This window comes from Triticum dicoccoides, chromosome 6A (assembly GCF_002162155.2).
Source record: "Triticum dicoccoides isolate Atlit2015 ecotype Zavitan chromosome 6A, WEW_v2.0, whole genome shotgun sequence".
Classification (NCBI taxonomy): Eukaryota; Viridiplantae; Streptophyta; class Magnoliopsida; order Poales; family Poaceae; genus Triticum; species Triticum dicoccoides.
The window spans coordinates 561,765,274-561,787,213 of NC_041390.1; the positions used below are offsets into that span (position 1 = coordinate 561,765,274).

The window sequence follows — 21,940 nt, forward strand, 5'->3', positions numbered from 1 at the left end:
ATCTCGGGTAGGGGGTCCTGAACTATGCGTCTAGGCCGGATGGTAACAGGAGGCAAGGAACACGATGTTTTACCCAGGTTCGGGCCCTCTTGATGGAGGTAAAACCCTACGTCCTGCTTGATTAATATTGATGATATAGGTAGTACAAGAGTAGATCTACCACGAGATCAAGGAGGCTAAACCCTAAAAGCTAGCCTATGGTATGATTGTTGTATGATGAAGTTGTCCTACGGACTAAAACCCTCCGGTTTATATAGACACCGGAGAGGGTTAGGGTTACACAAAGTCGGTTACAATGGTAGGAGATCTTGAATATCCGCATCGCCAAGCTTGCCTTCCACGCCAAGGAAAGTCCCATCCGGACACGGGACGAAGTCTTCAATCTTGTATCTTCATAGTCCTGGAGTCCGACTGAAGGTATAGTCCGGCTACCCGAACACCCCCTAATCCAGGACTCCCTCAGTTGGGTTATAATGGGAACCCCTTGACAGTTCGCCTTGAATAAAACTCCTCCAGCAATGCCCAACCTTGGTTTTACCATTTGCCACCTAGCCTCTTTTCCCTTTGGGTTTCCAGAGCCCGAGGGTCATCTTTATTTAAACCCCCCCCCCCCCGGGCCAGTGCTCCTTTGAGTGTTGGTCCAAACTAGAGCCCCTTGCAGCGCCACCTCGGGAAAACTCGAGGGTTGGTTTTAGTTGTACGGATTGCTTATCTGAGTGTGCCCTGAGAATGAGATATGTGCAGCTCCTATCGGGATTTGTCGGCACATTCGGGCGGTGTTGCTGGACTTGTTTTACCATTGTCGAGGATGTCATGTAACCGGGATACCGAGTCTGATCGGATTGCCTTGGGAGAAGGAATATCCTTCGTTGACCGTGAGAGCTTGTGATGGGCTAAGTTGGGACTCCCCTGCAGGGATTTGAACTTTTGAAGGCCGTGCCCGCGGTTATGGACAGATGGGAATTTGTTAATATCCGGTTGTAGATAACATGAAACTTAACTTAATTAAAAATGCACCACCCGCGTGTGTTACCGTGATGGTCTCTTCTCGGCGGAGTCCGGGAAGTGAACACGGTGTTGGAGTAATGTTTGACGTAGGTTGTTTTAGGATCACTTCTTGATCATAGTTGTTCGACCGTGCTCTTGTCTTCTCTTCTCGCTCTCTTTTGCGAATAGGTTAGCCACCATATATGCTAGTCGCTTGCTGCAGCTCCACATCATACCTTGCCTTACCTATAAGCTTAAATAGTCTTGATCGCGAGGGTGCGAGATTGCTGAGTCCCCGTGACTCACAGTTTACTTCCAAACCAGATGCAGGGACCGATGATACCGCTCCAGACGATGCGTTTGAACTCAAGTGGGAGTTCGATGAAGACTCCTGTTGTTACTATGTGTCTTTCCCAGATGATCAATAGTGGTGCCTAGTTAGGGCGATCGAGGACCGTGTCGCATGTGAGGGTTGATCTTTATTTTCGTACTATAGTCGGACCATGAGTGTATTGGATGATTGTAATGTTATTCATGTATTTGTATGACGTGGCGAGTGTAAGCCAACTATGTATCATTTTCCCCTTTTATTTATTTACATGGATTGTTGTGAAGTTTACCTTACTTACGACATTGCTTTCAATGCAATTATGCATCTAAGTCGTGCTTCGACACGTAGGAGATATAGCCGCATCGAGGGCGTTACAATTTAGATCACTACTTTAGTAATCTAAACAGAGGGAGTACTATCTAAATAAATTGAATCCCTTCGCATTAAAAAAATTAACCAGTGGGAGTATTTCTTTTCTCTCTAATATAAGGGAGAAAATGAAGTGTATGGCTGCATGCACGCCTGACTGACCGAGCACATCCGCGGACATTTAGAGAGGCAGATTTGTTATTTCTGGCTGTAGATGGCCTAACAGCAATAAATTCCAAGAGAACATGCCCTTCAACTTCTGAGCGTTGTTCAACTTTCTTTTTCATCAAAATATTAGTTCCTCCCACCCAAAATATAAGATCACTTGAGCTTATATTTTGAGACCGAAGGAGTAGAACGCTGACCAAGACATGTATTTATAGAGCATAATCTAAGATACCGGCATGGTACATACATAACATGGATAGTGTCAACAACGATGAACATCAGGTAGCTCTAAAAGTTTAGTCAAGGTCCTAGCAAACACCAACAGTTAAAACGGGGGCATCGCATCATGCAGCCACAAGGATGATAAATCAGGTTAACTGATCTCGCTTCCGCCGCAGGATTATTGCAGCCCAGGTTTATCCATAACCCCAAGAGCTTCTCCACTGATGCTGCAGCTCCATGAGGAACCGAACGGACGACAACTGTTGTTACTTCCACGGAAGGCAGGGCAATCTGCAAGAAATTATTGTAAATAGTAAATGTAAAATGAGCAAAATACTATGTTACTTCACAAAACAGGGATACAAAAACAATGGGGGGAATCATTAAAAAAAACTTTGGTTGGTTTAACAATGCACCACACAAGTTTCAGTGCTTTCGAATCAATCTTCTGTAATTTAAATTAGTACAACAGTATGCTGCAAGCAAAATTGGTTTTAGAAGTATCCTGCAACAAATGGTTATTCAAATTTTCTTGGTAAAAGAATGGTTATTCCAAATAGCTAAATATGCCATCCAATTCTCTAATTTGACAAGCGCAAGAAAAGAGAGATATGACATGAGATTCTACTATTTATCACAATCAAAATGATGAATATCCCATGCGAATATGTTATCATGAGTTTGCACGAACATAATTAAAAAGCATATGCTTAGCACTACCACGTAACTCAAAAATATGATTTATTTCCAGTAGATGCTAAGATCATGACAATAGTATGAGTTCGCAATTTGAATGGTTCCAACTTCACAGGGGTGCCAATTAATCAGTACGAGTTTGCAATTTAAATTGTTCCAACTTCACAGGGGTGCCAATTAATCAGAATTAGGCTCAAATCCGAACCGAAATATATTTCCTCTCAAATCCTACATATGTGGATTAATGTTAAACTGCTAATAGGGGTTAACCTAACCTAAATACAGTCTGGGTCCAGGTTTAAGTCTAACAGATTAATACAACCAAAATAAAAGCAAATGAACAGTGGGTAGGTTGCAGACTCCCGTGGAATATGAATTGTAACGTCTAGGGTTATGGATCCCAATCTAAACATCTTTGAGTATATCAAAGTTCTAAGCTAAATAATGGATATATTAAAATCGATCTAGTATTTATTTGGTAACTTTTTGAGAATTTATTAACACAGCTCAGCTCATACGATCATATCCACATCAATATCAACCAGGAAGCTGCAATCCATATCTATACCGCTGTCCACTGATAGATACCAAGTCACTAAGTACAGAACCAATCCCTCCGTTCCATAATATAGGACGTTTTTGCAAGCTAACATAGCTTGCAAAAAGTCTTTACATTGCAGGGCGGAAGGAGTATATGGATCTACATTTAAAAAGACTTGATAATTTCGTAGAAGCGACATCGCTCTTGGAAACTCACCCTAATTTCAGGGAAACATCGGAACCATCATCATTATCCTGTGAACTTCCGGAGTGTAATGCAGTCATGACGGATTCCGAGGACTGCCCATCTTCAGCAACAACATTTTCGGTATCAGCAACCACTAGCTTGCCAGCTGTTGGAATCTGGCCTACCTGCATCCAGATAAAACAAAGCAAATAGAAATTAGTATTCAGATGGACTGCACTGAAAAATAACAATACAGATATTGACTAAAGAAAGTTGAGTTTCAAGTACATACTTGGTTCCTTAGTTTCATGTTCTCCTCTGCCAGTTGTGAACTCTGTGGTACAATATGCAAGTGGTACAACATTTATTAGTTTTACAACTTATCTCTACAGACAAGGGTACTTCAAAACAATAAATCAACATTCTACCGTTCATCTAATTCTCTATGTGTTTAACTTCCAACAGCTTTCAAGCAGTAAGTGCAAGCTTTTCCCTTCATATAGGCATATAGCTGCCACAATGTGGAAGGTAGTCCTTATTTTGCATGCTAGATTGGTAAATGATGACAGACCAAGTAGAACATACTCCCTCTGTCCCAAAATTGTACTAAGGTCAAGACACTTCTTTTGGGACGGAGGGAGTATATAGGCCATTGAGTTTTTTATTTCATCAAATGGGAACTTATGCCTCCATCTTCAAACCAGTCAAAATAATTAATTTTATATAAGGTGAAAAGGGACAGCAAATATAACTAGCAGTATGGTCTGCTAAACTGAACCATAAGTAGAACATAAAAATACATCAAAATGTTAAGAGGTGGATAAAGTAACGTATATTGGATAAAATAAAATAAGAATATTTAGTCATTTACACATGTAAACAACAGAAAACAATATACTTTCTTGCTTTGGTACTGAAAGGCATAATGAAGTTAAAAAGGCTGTCCACATATGCAAACACTAAATTGTCGTACTATCTTCTCTCTGGTTTAAGCACTCGATCACATGGTCTGTTATATTTGCTTGCATCTTTTAAAAGGATGGTGCTCAAGAATTCAGACTCTGAACATATCCCTATTTTCCTATTTTAGTACACAAGGCTCCAATAAAGTTGCAAAAATTCAGTTGTACTATCCAACCACAAAAACATGAATAATTTCTTCTTTGTTAGCGGACAATACACAAAATTATTGTTTATATACAAAATATTCTATTAAGAATGAATCAGTGGATGTAAAAATGTAAAAATTAAGAAATTAATGTAACATTTGGCTTTATTTATTTAAAACAAATCCATGGTTCTTCACCTAAAATAATGACGTCAAAATTGATCTTGCAATAAGTTGTACCTTTCGATGCAGTTCATTTATCTGTTCCAAGAATTGTTGATCCTGCAAAATCATACAGCCCGCTAAATAGTTGCTCTTTTTGAGCCTGATTAGAAGGGAACTTTGAAAAATGACATGTTCAGTGACCGTACTTTTGTCTGAAGCACCCTGTGCAGACCAGTTTCTAGGTTTTTCTCCAACTGCTGGAGTTCATCAACACTCAACCCCTCAAGCTCCTCACCTCTCATCTGTCTATAGGTTGGACAAGAATTGCCATTATTATATATGGAATTGCAAAATAAATTCAGCATGGATCATGTAAAAAATATAATGGGGAGAACATAACCTTAGTCGAAGACTAGCTTCTGCAAGCTGATCGTTCAAATTTGCATACTTGCTATGCTCTAACTGAAAATAGAAATGCGCCAGCATGTCAGTACTAATTTGATTAAGAAATTTAATCAACCAAATCGCAACTACCTTCATATACCAAGAGGAGTTTATAAATGAATACTATCAATGCATTCAGAAAAGGCAGTAATTATCATATTGCAATAGCTGATAAATTTTTTTGCCTACATTTTGCCCAAGGCTTCTACTTTATAAAGTGTTGACATCCATTAATAAAAATAAGGAAGAGAAGTACACCTTTTCACAGCTATCATGAACAATAAGTGTTGTGGTTAACTAAAACAACGACACTTATTTTGGGACAGAGGGAGTATTATATGTGGCCTAACACCCAACTCAAAAAAAACTTGAAAAGGGTGTGGTTGTTTTAAAAAATTCAATAATTAAATTTTAGAGTTTCAAAAAATTCTACATGATTTTGTCTTTTTTGTGTAGATCTCACCATAATATATATATCATCTTCAAAAATTGCATACATGTAGGATACATCCATATGAATGTGTATGATTTTTTTCAAAAAAAAATAGTAACTTCAAAATATGATTTTTCTTTTCTTTTTTCAAAATAACCACCTCCATCAAGGTCGCCCGCCATTGGCATTTTGGGATAGAAGATACTGCTTTTCAACTTTCAAGTATTCTTTATAGCAAAGTTTCGCTTCAATGGTTTTAGATGGGGAAAATGCATTTATATGAAGGTTTGTGCTAGATTAGGCCTTGAATATAAGATATTTTATTTTGGGCCACATCCTTATATTGCTTATGTAACTCCGCCTATGTTGTCTCAACATAGCCGGTCCCAAGCCCGGGTAAAGGAGGAGGGTTGTGATAGGCTTGGCGAGCCAACGTAAAAACTCAGCCACTCTTATGGAGATGAAACCCAAAAGATTTTCGTTGGGGCGTAACCCTCTCAGCGACGCGCCACATCGGAACCCGGGTGTGGTGGAAAATGGGCAAGGGCCGGGCCGTCACCCCCCAAGTGGCGCGCCGTATCTTGATCCGGATACGGTGGCAAGTGAGCGAGGATCGGGTCGTCGCATCCTTAGTGGCGCGCTACATCGGCGCCCGGATGTAGTGGAAAATGAGCAAGGGTCTTCGCATTTGACTCGACGAGTGCGAAGGGTAAGGAAGCTAGCCGAGCCTAGGAGGATTCGCTTAGGTAGCTGGAACGTAGGGTCCCTGACAGGGAAGCTTCGGGAGCTAGTTGATGCAGCAGTGAGGAGAGGTGTTGATATCCTTTGCGTCCAAGAAACCAAATGGAGAGGACAGAAGGCGAAGGAGGTGGAGGATACCGGCTTCAAGCTGTGGTACACGGGGACGGCCGCAAACAGAAATGGCGTAGGCATCTTGATCAACAAGAGCCTCAAGTATGGAGTGGTAGACGTCAGGAGACGTGGGGACCGGATTATCCTGGTCAAGCTGGTAGCTGAGGACTTGGTTCTCAATGTTATCAGCGCATATGCCCCGCAAGTAGGCCACAATGAGAACACCAAGAGGGAGTTCTAGGAAGGCTTGGAAGACATGGTTAGGAGTGTACCGATTGGTGAGAAGCTCTTCATAGGAGGAGACCTCAATGGCCACGTGGGTACATCTAACACAGGTTTTGAAGGGGCGCATGGGGGCTTTGGCTATGGCATCAGGAATCAAGAAGGAGAAGATGTCTTAAGCTTTGCTCTAGCCTACAACATGATTGTAGCTAACACCCTCTTTAGAAAGAGAGAAGCACAACTGGTGACTTTTAGTAGTGGCCAACACTCTAGCCAGATTGATTTCATCCTCTCGAGAAGAGAAGATAGGCGTGCGTGCCTAGACTGTAAGGTGATACCTGGGGAGAGTGTTGTACCCCAGCATAAGCTGGTGGTTGCTGACTTCCGCTTTCGGATTCGTGTCCAGCGGGATAAGCGTGCCAAGGTCGCTAGAACGAAGTGGTGGAAGCTCAAGGGGGAGGTAGCTCAGGTGTTCAAGGAGAGGGTATTTAAGGAGGGCCCTTGGGAGGAAGGAGGGGATGCGGACAATGTGTGGATGAAGATGGCGACTTGCATTCGTAAGGTGGCCTCGGAGGAGTTTGGAGTGTCCAGGGGAAGGAGAAGCGAAGATAAGGATACCTGGTGGTGGAATGATGATGTCCAGAAGGCGCTTAAAGAGAAGAAAGATTGCTTCAGACGCCTATACCTGGATAGGAGTGTAGACAACATAGAGAAGTACAAGATGGCGAAGAAGGCCGCAAAGCGAGCTGTTGGTGAAGCAAGGGGTCGGGCATATGAGGACCTCTACCAACGGTTAGGCACGAAGGAAGGTGAAAGGGACATCTATAAGATGGCTAAGATCCGGGAGAGGAAGACGAGGGATATTGGCCAAGTCAAATGCATCAAGGACGGAGCAGGCCAACTCTTGGTGAAGGACGAAGAGATTAAGCATAGATGGCGGGAGTACTTCGACAAGCTGTTCAATGGGGAGAATGAGAGTTCTACCATTGAACTGAATGACTCCTTTGATGAGACCAGCATGCGTTTTGTGCGGCGCATCCAGGAGTCTGAGGTGAAGGAGGCTTTAAAAAGGATGAAAGGAGGCAAGGCGATGGGCCCTGATTGTATCCCCATTGAGGTGTGGAAAGGTCTCGGGGACGTAGCGATAGTATGGCTAACCAAGCTTTTCAACCTCATTTTTCGGGCAAACAAGATGCCAGAAGAATGGAGACGGAGTATATTAGTACCAATCTTCAAGAACAAGGGGGATGTTCAGAGTTGTACTAATTACCGTGGAATTAAGCTAATGAGCCATACAATGAAGCTATGGGAGAGAGTCATTGAGCACCGCTTAAGAAGAATGACAAGCGTGACCAAAAATCAGTTTGGTTTCATGCCTGGGAGGTCGACCATGGAAGCCATTTTCTTGGTACGACAACTTATGGAGAGATATAGGGAGCATAAGAAGGACTTGCATATGGTGTTCATTGACTTGGAGAAGGCCTATGATAAGATACCGCGGAATGTCATGTGGTGGGCCTTGGAGAAACACAAAGTCCCAGCAAAGTACATTACCCTCATCAAGGACAAGTACAATAATGTTGTGACAAGTGTTCGAACAAGTGATGTCGACACCGATGACTTCCCGATTAAGATAGGACTGCATCAAGGGTCAGCTTTGAGCCCTTATCTTTTTGCATTGGTGATGGATGAGGTCACAAGGGGTATACAAGGAGATATCCCATGGTGTATGCTCTTTGCGGATGATGTGGTGCTAGTTGACGATAGTCGGACGGGGGTAAATAGGAAGTTAGAGTTATGGAGACAAACCTTGGAATCGAAAGGGTTTAGGCTTAGTAGAACTAAAACCGAGTACATGATGTGCGGTTTCAGTACTACTAGCTGTGAGGAGGAGGAGGTTAGCCTTGATGGCCAGGTGGTACCTCGGAAGGACACCTTTCGGTATTTGGGGTCAATGTTGCAAGAGGATGGGGGTATTGATGAAGATGTGAACCATCGAATCAAAGCCGGATGGATGAAGTGGCGCCAAGCTTCTGGCATTCTCTGTGACAAGAGAGTGCCACAAAAGCTAAAAGGCAAGTTCTACAGGACGGCGGTTCGACCCGCAATGTTGTATGGCGCGGAGTGTTGGCCGACTAAAAGGCGACATGTTCAACAGTTAGGTGTGGCGGAGATGCGTATGTTGAGATGGATGTGTGGCCACACGAGGAAGGATCGAGTCCGGAATGATGATATACGAGATAGAGTTGGGGTAGCACCAATTGAGGAGAAGCTTGTCCAACATCGTTTGAGATGGTTTGGGCATATTCAGCGCAGGCCTCCAGAAGCTCCAGTGCATAGCGGATGGCTAAAGCGTGCGGAGAATGTCAAGAGAGGGCGGGGTCGACCGATTTTGACATGGGAGGAGTCCGTTAAGAGAGACCTGAAGGATTGGAGTATCGACAAAGAGCTAGCTATGGACAGGGGTGCGTGGAAGCTTGCTATCCATGTGCCAGAGCCATGAGTTGGTTGCGAGATCTTATAGGTTTCACCTCTAGCCTACCCCAACTTGTTTGGGACTAAAGGCTTTGTTGTTGTTGTTGTTGTTATCCTTATATTGCTTATGTAGATTCACAAGTATTGGGACACTACAAACACAGAACTTCAATTTGCTGGCTAACATCACTGAGGGTGAGAAGTGATTATTACGTTCAAGTCAAGAGCAGGCTGGTCTGTTTTCCCCAGGTTCTTAGAATGCGTGCTGTACTTGTCGATGATCTCATTCATACTGTCCAAGGAAAGGCAATATCAGTACGACATGAAGCTACAACTAATCAATAAAAAAGGAAATGACTAAAATAACAGTGATATAGGGATGTTCAGAATTATACAGGGGCATACTAGGTACATTAACTATAGTCACTTTGACAGTTCATTGTAACAATGATGATCAAATTACTAGAAATCACTGACAAGAGTATGAAGTTAGGTTAAAGTGAAGACTGAACTCTGATGTTAACCCGAACGAAAAAACACTAGTCCATAAGTAATAACATTTCTACATATATAAGATGACACCCGTTAGTGCGATGGACTAAATAAACAGAAGAGAAAGCCAAAAAATGTTTGTTTCTGAAATGAAGAGAGATTATCCTTAACCAGATAGAAAGTCAGAATGTTTTTTGAATCCAAACACCTTAATGAGAAAGCATCGAAACTGAGTCCACATTTTCCCATTAACTTTGTATATAGCAGTAGTTAAATGCTCTCAGTCCCTATTATGTAACATTCAGTTTAAATTATTCTTTAAATTACCTAAACAAGGACTAATTACTTGTAGCATTCTGGTTCCTAGAAGTTTAGTAAATATTATAATGCACCGCGGAGGAAATTAATGCTGGACTCAAATGTCCTTACGTTTTGCTCCTACAGTTTACTGCTAATAAGAGTTCCAAGTCATAGTACTTTCCTTGTAATGCTATGTTAGACAAATGCATGGTTATCGATGATTCACTGAAGTTGGCATGCACCAGTATGATCCATAATCATCCAAGAAACTTAAAACACCGGACACTCCTCAAAAGATTGCTATTCTTTAACAAGACAGTTACTGTTTCAAGTAAAAGAAGTTGAGACCATACACACAACTTCCTCAGCTAAACAAATGATCCCAGGAAAAGAAAACTCAAATATGATTTTGGTGATAGCGTATCATTTGATTAGCTGACGAAGCTTTTCAATGTCAACACATATACAACAACTAAGACTATTTCATCTTTAATAAAAAAAAAATCAGTACGGTGACATGTAAAGGCAGCACATAATAAGTTAAAGAAGGCTGATGAGTCATTTGAAGGTCCATAAGAATCTCGTAAACAAACATGATGCCCAAGATGCTACAGTGTTAGAATACTAGGTACAGTAGCTAACAACGGCAAATTTTCCCCTAACGGCCACATTGAACGGCAGAGAATGGAGACCTGAACAAAACAAACAAGTGGAGGACATCAGCACAACAATCTATGGACCACAAATATATCATTGCTTTCTCCCGTCGAGGAAGCCTTCACACCCAAACCCAAACTAAGGAAGAAAGGAAAAGAGGCGACGAACAAATGCGTGCAAGAGTACAAATAATATCTCATCGAACAACAGTAACCGATATACCGCACAGAACACTAAGTCCCATTAGAATCAGCGGGCGATGCGACGTACGAGCAGCAGCACATAAAATCACAAGTCCGGCCGTACGTACGCAATTAGCAGGCGCAACTTTGCCCCACCGGAGCACTCGAGGCGCGCAAGAACCGACGATAAAACACCGCAGCTGAAGATGCATAGACATACGCAGCGAATATAAACAGAAGCCGCAGCACTCGCAGAGGCGCGCATGCTCGTAACACACCGCTCGATCGGGAAAAGAAAAAAAGAAAATCAACGAAAAAAATGCGCAACCAGCTACAGGAGTATGACTACTACAGTAAACAGAAATAATTAAAATCCCCATTTCGGCAAGAATGACGACATCCGCGAACGTAACCAGAAAATCCGCTGCGGGCGGTGCCAAGCAACGCGATCCGCCCCGCCAGCACGTCGCATGATCCCCACCGGGCGCGCGAGACGCGGAAAGGCACGCAAAACTGACACGGGACCCGCGGGAGGGAGCAGCATGAACCCTAGGCGAGCCGGATCCTGCGCCCGGGAAGGCGAGGGAAGAAGAGAGGCGGGTAGATCTACGGACCGTCGCGGGAAGACGAGACGAGGAGGGACGGGAGGGGAGGACCCGAGGCGAGCGAGCGAGCGAGCGGCGCGGAGGAGGGACGCATGTACCTGGAGCTGGCGAACTGGGAGAGCTTGCCGGTGGAGGAGAAGACGATGAGCGCGACGTCGGCGTCGCAGAGGACGGAGAGCTCCTCGGCCTTCTTGAAGAGGCCCCGGCGGCGCTTGGAGAAGGTGACCTGCCGCGCCGCCGCGCTCTCTATCCGCTTTATCTCCCTCCGCTCCCGCGCCATCGCGTCGCCTCCCTCTCTCCCTCGATCTCCTCGTCCCCTCCCCTCTCTAACCCGGCCACCGCCCGCGCCGAGGCTCGCCCAGGCAGGCAGGCTCGGAGCACCGTGCTGGCGCGGCTCACTCGCCGATGCGGCGGTTGCGATGCGATGGGGATGGATGGAAGGAGGGATGCGAAAGGAGAGGAGGGGAGAGGAAAGGGGGGAGGGGAGGTGGAGTGGAGGAGGCGACGCGGGGGGTTCGGGGTCTCGAGACCGGGACCAGCGCTAGCTTTGCTCCGATTGGCAAAGGGCGGAGTACTACTAATAAAAACCGGGCCAACCGCGGCCCGGGCGAGCCCACGCGAGGATTAGGCGCATAAACAAAGCGATCAGGACGCAAGCACGGGGCCCTGCCGGCCCAGTCATTTTTTATGCACGCGACACGCGACTGCGGCGCGGGGCCCGCCGGAACGCAGAGGAGGGGGGACGGACGGACGGCTGGCTGGCTGGCTACCTAGTGGGGAGTAGAGTAGCTGGGCGGGTGGGTGGATGGATGGGGGAAAGGGGGGAGGAAGGGGAGGGTGCCGGAAATGGAAAGGATGGCGCGGCCGGACCAGAACAGTACTGACTGTAGCAGGATGGGCGGAGGGAAGGAAGGGATCGAGGGAGGCCGGAAAGGAAAAGGGAAGCCAGAGCGTGGCAGCGGAGTAGAGTCGTAGGGGGATTGATTCCTTTCCTTGCTGCATGGGCATGGGCAGGGGCAGCACGCACGGCCACGGCCGCGTACGCCACTGCAGACGCCCGGATTCCCTGTTCCGGCCACCACTCTGTGGCTTGCTTGCATGGCTCCCTCCCTCCGGAGGATCCCTCTCCCTCCCTGGCCTGTTCTCGCTTCGCTCTCGTTTGGCCTGGTGCGGCAGCGCAGTGCATGCGGGTTGGGCGGCGCGCACGGCCGTATGGTTGCTACTACTGCAGACGCCCGGATTCGCTGTTCCGGCCGCGACTATGTGCGCCGACCCGAGCTCTTGTTTTTGCTTCGTCTCGTTTTCTTTCCTGCCTCTGGGTCTTGTGCTGTCTCTCGCTTTGATGGTTCTTCGTCTTCATCTTGTGACCCATCCTCCGTCTCCTCCTTTGCTCGGCTGCCTTCTCGGTCGTCGCTGGCTAAGAGCATCTAACACCGGACTTAGCAAATCCGGTCCCTCAAACACCCGCGAACACGACCGGACGCGTCCGCCGACACTGATCGGGCACGCCTCATATTTCCTTCTCCATGTAATTTTCTCCTATTCTTCCCCTAAATCCATACAAAAGCATGCACAACATATAGCTACGTACTACATTCTATAGTACTCAAATTTCGTCGTTGTCGAAGATGGCCTGAGTCACCTGTGCCGGGTCCGGAGCCGCCTGGGCCGCCTGCGCCGCCTCCACCTGTTGCCGACGGCGACGCCTGGCCTCCGCAGCCGACTCCGCGCGATTGGCGTGCTGCTCCGACCACACGCCCATGTCCTCCTCCATCGCCGGCGCCTCCTCCTCACCCATATCCATCGGCGGCGCCTCCTCCGCCGGCTCCTGCTCCTGCTCCTCCTCTTCCTCGTTCGCCGGCTCCTCCTCCTCCACTTCCTCGAAATCCTTCTCCGGTTTTAGAGGTAGCCCCGCTTCCCTACAGATCCGGACTTGCTCAAGGAGGAAGAGTCGGTGTTGGATCGTGTAGCGGCGGCGGCGTGGGGGCATGGCTAACGGGTTTGAGTAGCGGCGGAGGAAGGGAAGAGGCGGATGTGCTAGGGCTGGAGGCGTCGGCCGGCTTAAATAGCCGGCTACAGCCTCGAGCGGGGAGCCGGAGCGGCGCCACGCGGTGTTCACACTGCGGAGACGATTGAGGCGCCCGTCGAACTGTCGGGTTTCCCGGCGAGTCTGTGTGAGGCCACACCTTCAGGCCGACGTGGAAGGTGTGCACGGGCGCGCCCGAGCGTCCCCATATCCGCCTCATATTTGGGTTGGATATGGGGGGTGTCGGCCAGTCTGGGCTTTTCAGGGGTCGTCTGTGTTAAAAAATCATGACCGGGCGACCTGTCCGGATGTATGAGGCGGGTTTGAGAGATCTGATTATAGATGCTCTAATATCATTGGCGCATTTTCTAAGATATTGCACATGGGTACGGCTAGGTCTCAATCGACTGAGACTTAACCAAGTTTCAGTCAAGTGACATACTATATAAAAAAATAAAAACTGAAAATAAAAAAATTATATGAATCTTCATGCAAGATCAAAGGAGAATATAGTATTGGTGGAGACATAACAAAGTCTCAGTCGACTGAGAGTGAGACTTAGCAAAATTGATTACACATTTTCTATGGTTCAAATCTGCTTTTATTTCAACACGCCACCGAACTGACAAAGCTATGGTCAAGATGCAAGTTCTTTGATTCTCTTTGTAGGAAAGCTGCTCCTGTCATACGGGGGCTAGAGAAGATGTTCCTTGAAATTCGGATATATTGCTAGACTTTGCAAAGATTCCTTAAATGGTGATTAAGGTGCCCTTTTGTGATGACTATCATTAGATCTTTGATATCTGCAATGTGTAAGATTGCACGGTTGGTCACTGAATCCTTCTGGTCATTTTAGAAGAAAGGTGTCTCCTGTTCTTGCTCGGCATTGCAGTCATAAGAGCATCTACAATCGCAATACCGAAAATTCAGTCCCCAAGCGCCTATGGACATGAAAAGTGACCATACAATAGGGATGAAAATAGAGCGGAAACGGATGGAACTGAGTGCTATCATATTTGTTTTCACATTTTTTTGCAGAAGCAGAAACGAATACAGAAACCCCGGAAATGAATATGGAAACAGATACTACCGGAAACGGACATGGAGCGAATACAAAGCGGATATGGAAACAAAAATAGGCATTAATCGGAACTTAAAAACCCCTTGAATCATAGAGAAATAAACAAATTTAATGAGTTTTTAACATTGCTACAAAATAATATCATTATGTTAGCAACTTAGCGTAGTATTGTAGTAGTATCGGACAATTGTGTATGGGTTAAGCTTAGTACATGTGTGGTAGTAGAAGTTGGGCCTTAGATCCATTCTACTAATTGTGTCATTGTGTTATCTTTGGTGCTTGGGCTACAAAGCAGCTATAGGTCTATAGTAAAAACAGAAATTCCATATTCACGGAAACGGAAAGTTCCATTTCCATGCATGTTAGACCGAAAAACACAGTTCTGTTTTTGTTTCCATTTCCGCATAAAAAATCCGTTTCCACTTCTGTTTTGCAAATTTTCGTTTCCGTTTTCATATTTTCTCTCCGTTCTGTTTTTGTTTCTGTTTCCGCATAAAAAGTCGATTCTACAACCACAAACACCGTTTCCAAACCACCAAATCCATATTACTATATGCAACGTAAAACTTAATCTAAACGGAGCTCGCCGGCTCCGATGTGCCCATGTCCGGCGGTCAGCTGTATGCGCCCCTTGAAGTGTTGGTCCGTGTCGGTGTCAAAACCGACCAATCTCGGGTAGGGGATCCCGAACTGTGCGTTTGAGGATCGAAGGTAACCGGAGGCAGGGTACACAATGTTTACCCAGGTTCGGGCCCTCTTAATGAAGATAATATTGTACTTCCTGCTTGATATAAGGACCATGGTAAACTTGACCCTGCTATGGGGCGTAGGATCCATGGGCCTCCTACGGGCCGTCGGTAAATGAGCCTCCAACAGGGCCGTAGAATCAGTGGGCCTTGGGTCGTCGGATAAATGGGTCAACATGGGCCGTAAACTGGCGTATTGGTATCGGCCCAGCATGGTAATGGGTCGTTAACAGGCTGGAGGACAGCAAAGGCTTAATTCTTTCACAGGCATAACGGGTCATTAATGGGCCAGAATGTAGGACGGGCTGGAAACGGCGCAACGGGTTAACAGGCCAGAAATGGGCCGACTCTTGTGTGACACCCCCGATTCAATCGTACACTAATCATACACGCAAACGTGTACGATCAAGATCAGGGACTCACGGGAAGATATCACAACACAACTCTACAAATAAAGTAAGTCATACAAGCATCATATTACAAGCCAGGGGCCTCGAAGGCTCGAATACAAGAGCTCGATCATAGACGAGTCAGCGGAAGCAACAATATCTGAGTACAGACATAAGTTAAACAAGTTTGCCTTAAGAAGGCTAGCACAAAGTGGGATACGGATCGAAAGAGGCGCATGCCTCCTGCCTGGGATCCTCCTAAGCTACTCCTGATCGTCGTCAGCGGGCTGTACGTAGTAGTAGGCACCTCCCGAGTAGTAGTAGTCGTCGTCGACGGTGGCGTCTGGCTCCTGGGCTCCAACGTCTGGTCGCAGCAATCGGGTATAGAAAGGGGGAAAAGTGGGAGCAAAGCAACCGTGAGTACTCATCCAAAGTACTCGCAAGCAAGGAGCTACACTACATATGTATGCATTGGAATCAAATGGAATAAGGATATCATATGTGGACTGAACTGTAGAATGCCGGAATAAGAGGGGGATAGATAGTCCTATCGAAGACTACGCTTCTGGTAACCTCCATCTTGCAGCAGGAGAAGAGAGTAGATGGTAAGTTCACCAAGTAGCATCGCATAGCATAATCCTAACCGATGATCCTCCCCTCGTCGCCCTGTGAGAGAGCGATCACCGGTTGTATCTGGCACTTGGAAGGGTGTGTTTTATTAAGTATCCGGTTCTAGTTGTCATAAGGTCAAGGTACAACTCCAAGTCGTCCTGTTACCGAAGATCACGGCTATTCGAATAGATTAACTTCCCTGTAGGGGTGCACCACATAACCCAACACGCTCGATCCCATTTGGCCGGACACACTTTCCTGGGTCATGCCCGGCCTCGGAAGATCAACACGTCGCAGCCCTACCTAGGCACAATAGAGAGGTCAGCACGTCGGTCTAAATCCTATGCGCGCAGGGGTCTGGGCCCATCGCCCATTGCACACATGCACGTTGTGTGGGCGGCCGGAGAGCATACCTAGCAATCTCCATTACAAAGGAAGTTGCGTTACATGGTCCAACCCGGCGCGCGTCGCTCAGTCGTTGACGTCACGAAGGCTTCGGCTGATACCACGACGTCGAGTGCCCATAACTGTCCCCGCGTAGATGGTTAGTGCGTATAGGCCAGTCGCCAGACTCAAATCAAATACCAAGATCTCGTTAAACGTGTTATCTTGAAATAACCGCGAACGCCGACCAGGGCCAGGCCCACCTCTCTCCTAGGTGGTCTCAACCTGCCCTGTCGCTTCGCCACAAAGATCCACACAAAGGGCCGTTGGGACAAAGGTCCTTTCAGCCCCCAATCCGTGAATCACTCGCGGGTGCTCCACGAGCCGACCTGACTTTAGTCACCACATGTATCATGTATAAAGTATATAGTATATACCTGTGATCACCTCCCAAGTGATCACGACCCAATAGTATAGCATGGCATACAGACAAGAATGTAGGGCCACTGATGATAAACTAGCATCCTAGGATTCCAGGTAAAGGTAACAACAGTAGTAGCAAGGACATGCTATGCATCAGGATAGGATTAACGGAAAGCAGTAACATGCCACACTACTCTAATGCAAGCAGTATAGAGGAGAGTAGGCGATATCTGGTGATCAAGGGGGGGCTTGCCTGGTTGCTCTGGCAAGAGAGGGGGGGACACCGTAGTCGTACTGGGTAGCGGCAGCGTCGGTCTCGGTGTCTAGCGAGAGAAGAGGAGGAAGAAACAATAAATATTAAGCAAACAGATGCATAACGATGCATGACATGACAAAGCGTGATGCTAGGTGTGCCCTAACATGGTATGAGGTGGTACCGATGAAGGGGGCAAACATCCGGGAAAATATCTCCAGTGTTTCGCGTTTTCGGACAGATGAACCGGAGGGGGAAAGTTCCGTGTTCACTATGCTAGGGATGCGTGGCGGACGAACGGGCTGCGTATCCGGATTCGTCTCGTCGTTCTGAGCAACTTTCATGAAGAAAACTTTTTCATCTGACCTACGGTTAATTTTCTAAGTTTTAATCATTTTCTGGAATTTCAATTAATTTGAAAATAAAATAGTAAATACTTTTGTCACCTACTGTTATTCTAGCCTATGAGTATGACTATGGGCCAGTGGGGCTGGGTTGACCTAGTCAAAGGTTGAATAGTCAAAGGATGAATAGTGTAGGCGGGTCCTGGCTGTCATTGTCTCTAACTTTATTAGATTAGTTAGTTTTTGTTTAATTATCAGAGAGTCCCTCTGTCATTGGGCCACTAGGCTAACCTAACAATTAATTAACCTAACCAATGTTGCTAATTAGTGCCTAAACTAATTGGCCGGCTGTGAGCTAGCCGGCCTCACGCGGATGGCACACACGCACGCATGTGTGCGGCGGCCATGGCCATGGCGTTGGCCAAGGGAGGCACTACGCGGGGGAAAGCAAGCAGGGCACGCTAGGGCGTGCACGGCCAGCAGGCACGGGCCACGGTGAGCAGCAGCGACGGCGGCAGTGGAGCATGGCAACGATGGGCGCGGGCGGCTCCGAGGCGCCGCTAGGCGATGGCCGGCGAGCAGCTGCAGGCGGAGACGGGGCCAGGGACGGGCGCGCACTGGCAGCAGTACACAGCAGCTACAGATAGCTGTTAAGCAGCAGCTCACGCACGCACGTATGTACGCGTACGCGCGAGATCAGATGTGCTCGGGGACGGCAAACAACGACCGAATCAAAGCGGGGGAAGGAGATATCCGGAGGAGTTGCTCACCGCGAGACCATGGGCATGCTCGGGGAGGGTCGGGGTGGACCGGAGAGGCGGTGGTGATGGCGAGACGGCGACGACCGGACGAAGAAGACAAAGACTGCGTCGGCTACACAGCTCCCTGCCTCGTTCCAATGCCCTGAACGGACGCGGTAGAGCGCGGCGAACCTCCAGGATGTGCTCACGTACGCCGGAGAGGCCAGTGGACGCGTCAATGACGGCGAGGCAGCGATGACCACATGAGATTGCGAGCTCAAAATCGAGCCAGAGGAGAGGGGGGACGATGGGGATCGAGGGGGGAATGAACGAGGGCGAGCTAGGGTTTCTGGGGGACGCCTTAGTAGGCCGAGGTGTCAGGACCCACTATATTTTGGAGTATGAACTAGGGTTCTGAAGGAAGGAAAAGGGGAAAAGTTTGCCCAGATCTGAGTGCCTTTGTATTAGCTGTAGTTTTGCTTAGCCAGCACGGCAATTCAAGAGAAGATTCGATGATGAGGACGACCATAACCCGGCTCCCTTTATAGGTCTAAAGTGCTCACGGCAACAACATGAAAAGTAACAGTAATGGCCTGAAATGGAACAGTTGCGATCTAACGGCTAGCGACGAGCATATTTAAGTGAGGCGCGATCCCAACCGTTCTTCTTCTGAACCCAACTGATATAGTTAACTGAAGAAATACCGCACGCGCTTCGGTCCTGACATTGCTCCCCCCTTAAGGCTCGACATGTCCTCACGGCGTAGCTGCTGCTTCTCGCCACGCGCGTGTAGTGTTACTGAAGAACTCCAGGAATGTATACTTGATAAAATCTGCATCTTCCCAAGTCACCTCTATTGATGGTAAGTTGATCCATCTGATAAGCCAATGCACTACCGGCATGTTCTGTCAAGGAACTTGTCGAACCTCTAGAACTTCCGATGGTCCCACTTTGACTGTGCCATCTTGGTTGACTAGTGGCAGATTAGGATCAGGTATTGCTTTGTCCCCAATGTGCTTCTTCAACTGGCTCACATGGAACACTGGGTGGATTTGCACCCCACTCGGTAACTGCAACGTGTAGGCTGCATTGCCCACTTTCTGAATGACCCTAAAAGGACCATAATATCTGTTTTGCAGCTTCAACGCACCCCTGAATACAAATGCTGCTAATCTGTAGGGAGCCATTTTTAAGTAATCTGGGTCTCCCACCTAAAAACTTCTTTCAATTCTTCTAGTATCTTCATATTTCTTCATCCTGTTTTGGGCCAACACCAGATTATCTTTGAGTTGCTTTAAGATCGGTTGCTTGGCATTTAAGAAGTCGTGTGCTTCTTCATCCTCAGGCACAGGTATGGCCAATTCTGATATGAGGGGAGGGGGAAATCCATATAGGGCCTGAAATGGAGACATTTTGATTGCAGTGCGATAAGTTGAGTTATACCAAAATTCTGCCAAGGAGAGCCAGGATAACCACTTAGTGGGAGCAGATGTAGTCATGCATCTAAGGTAGGTTTCCAAGCACTGATTAACACGCTCAGTCTGGCCATCAGTTTGAGGGTGATAAGCAGTACTGTATCTGAGGTCCACTTTCAGTGTAGAGAAGATGTCTTTCCAAAGTTGGCTAGTGAAGATTCTATCTCTGTCAGATATAATGAGCTTTGGAGGGCCATGCAATCTAATTATATTGTCCACAAATGATTGAGCAACACTGATTACTGAATAAGGGTGAGACAGTGGTATGAAGTGGGAGTATTTTGTAAACCTATCCACTACTACCATGATCACATCCTTTCCTTGTGATTTGGGCAATCCTTCAATAAAATCCATGGAGATATGATGCCAGGCCATATCTGCAACAGGTAAGGGTTCTAGCAGTCCAGGTTGCAAACAATTCTCATGCTTGGCTCTTTGACATACAGGGCAAGCAGCAATGAAAGCTTCTACAGCTGACTTTAAACCAGGCCAGTAGAAGATGCTTTTTACTCTGTGGTAAGTTGCTCTTCTCCCTGAGTGGCCACCCACAGGAGAACTGTGCAAAGCTGCAAGCAACTTGGACTGTAAGTCAGGGGAATTGCCCACATAAATTTTTCCCTTGTACCTTATAATTCCAGCTACTAGAGAGTAATCTGGCAACTTGTTATCCCCTTGAAGGAGTAGTTTTTCCAGGAGCTGCAAGCTAGAAGGATCTTGCTGATAACTTGCCACAAGATTTGCTGCCCATGTAGGAGTAGCTGCAGAAATAGCCATGCATTTAGGAAGAACTCTTGATAGTGCATCAACCACTTTGTTATGAATACCCTTTTTGTACTGGATTGTGAAGTTGAATTCCAACAACTTCATCATGAGTTTGTGTTGAACTCCTTCAGTGATTTTCTGATCAGTGATAAACTTGAGAGATTGTTGGTCAGTCTTAATAATCAACTCTTTCCCTAACAAGTAGTGTCTCCATCTTTTCAATGCTTCAAGTATTGTTAGGGCCTCTTTCTCATATGTAGACATAGCAGCATTCCTAGGGCATAGAGATGAACTGTAGTAAGATATTGGTCTACCCTGCTGCATTAGAATAGCTCCAATTTCCTTTCCTGAAGCATCAGTTTCCAAGATAAATGGTTGAGAAAATTTTGGTAGGGCCAACACAGGAGCAGAAGTCAAGGCTTGTTTCAATTGTTGGAAAGCTTGTGTATGTTCAGACAACCAATGAAAAATTCCCTTTTTGAGCAAATCATGTAAAGGCCTGCATATTACACCATACCCTTTAATAAATCTTCTGCAATATCCAGCTAGCCCCAGGAAACTTCTAAGTTTTGTGATATTCTCAGGAACAGGCCACTCAGCTATGGCAGAAATCTTTTGTGGGTCTGTGGCCACTCCTTTTGCAGAAATCACATGCCCTAGATATTCCACTTGTGGAACTGCAAACACACACTTGGACATTTTGGCATACAGTTGATGTTCTCTTAAAAGTTCTAGCACCAACTTTATGTGGTCCAAGTGTTCTGTGAGGGTTTTGCTGAAGATTAATATACCATCAAAGAATACCAATACAAATTTCCTCAAATAAGGTGCAAAGATGGTGTTCATTAATTCTTGGAAAGTGCCAGGAGCATTAGACAGTCCAAAGGGTATTACCAGAAATTCAAAATGTCCCAGGAATATTCTGAAAGCAGTTTTGTGTATATCCTCAGGAGCATTCTGATTTGGTGATAGCCAGACCTCAAATCTAGTTTGGTGAAATAGTTTGCCCCATGCAATTCATCCAGAAGGTCCTCTATAACAGGTATAGGAAATTTGTTCTTAACTGTAAGAGAATTTAATTTTCTGAAGTCTGTGCACAGACTCATTGATCCATCCTTCTTTTTTACTAATAACACAGGAGCTGCAAAAGGACTTTGACTGTGTCTTGTGAGATGTGCAGCCAACAACTTTTTGATCTGCTCCTCCATTTCCTTTTCTGGTTTATAAGGTCTGACCTGTGGTGGAGTAGCACCATCCACCAAGGGAATTT

General features: G+C 46.3%; 1 protein-coding gene across 1 annotated transcript; it reads right to left on the reverse strand.

Moving 5' to 3' along the window:
- Positions 1 to 1,947: 1,947 nt before the first annotated feature.
- On the reverse strand, positions 1,948 to 11,985 carry LOC119317920 (MADS-box transcription factor 22-like). Its single transcript, XM_037592422.1, has 8 exons — positions 11,534 to 11,985; positions 9,413 to 9,491; positions 5,174 to 5,235; positions 4,980 to 5,079; positions 4,849 to 4,890; positions 3,793 to 3,834; positions 3,531 to 3,685; positions 1,948 to 2,368 (listed from the first exon to the last, which is right to left on the reverse strand). The coding sequence occupies exons 1-8, from the start codon at positions 11,713 to 11,715 to the stop codon at positions 2,344 to 2,346; spliced, it is 687 nt and encodes a 228-aa protein (XP_037448319.1). The 5' UTR covers positions 11,716 to 11,985; the 3' UTR covers positions 1,948 to 2,343.
- Positions 11,986 to 21,940: the final 9,955 nt, after the last annotated feature.

Bases quoted from the DNA above. Each gene is read 5' to 3' on its own strand.
- LOC119317920 (XM_037592422.1), bottom strand. From the start codon at position 11,715: ATGGCGCGGGAGCGGAGGGAGATAAAGCGGATAGAGAGCGCGGCGGCG. The intron at 5,236-9,412 runs GTAATAATCACT...TTCTATTTTCAG, and splicing joins AGCCTGCTCTTGACTTGAAC to TTAGAGCATAGCAAGTATGC. The intron at 5,080-5,173 runs GTTATGTTCTCC...TCCAACCTATAG, and splicing joins GAAGCTAGTCTTCGACTAAG to ACAGATGAGAGGTGAGGAGC.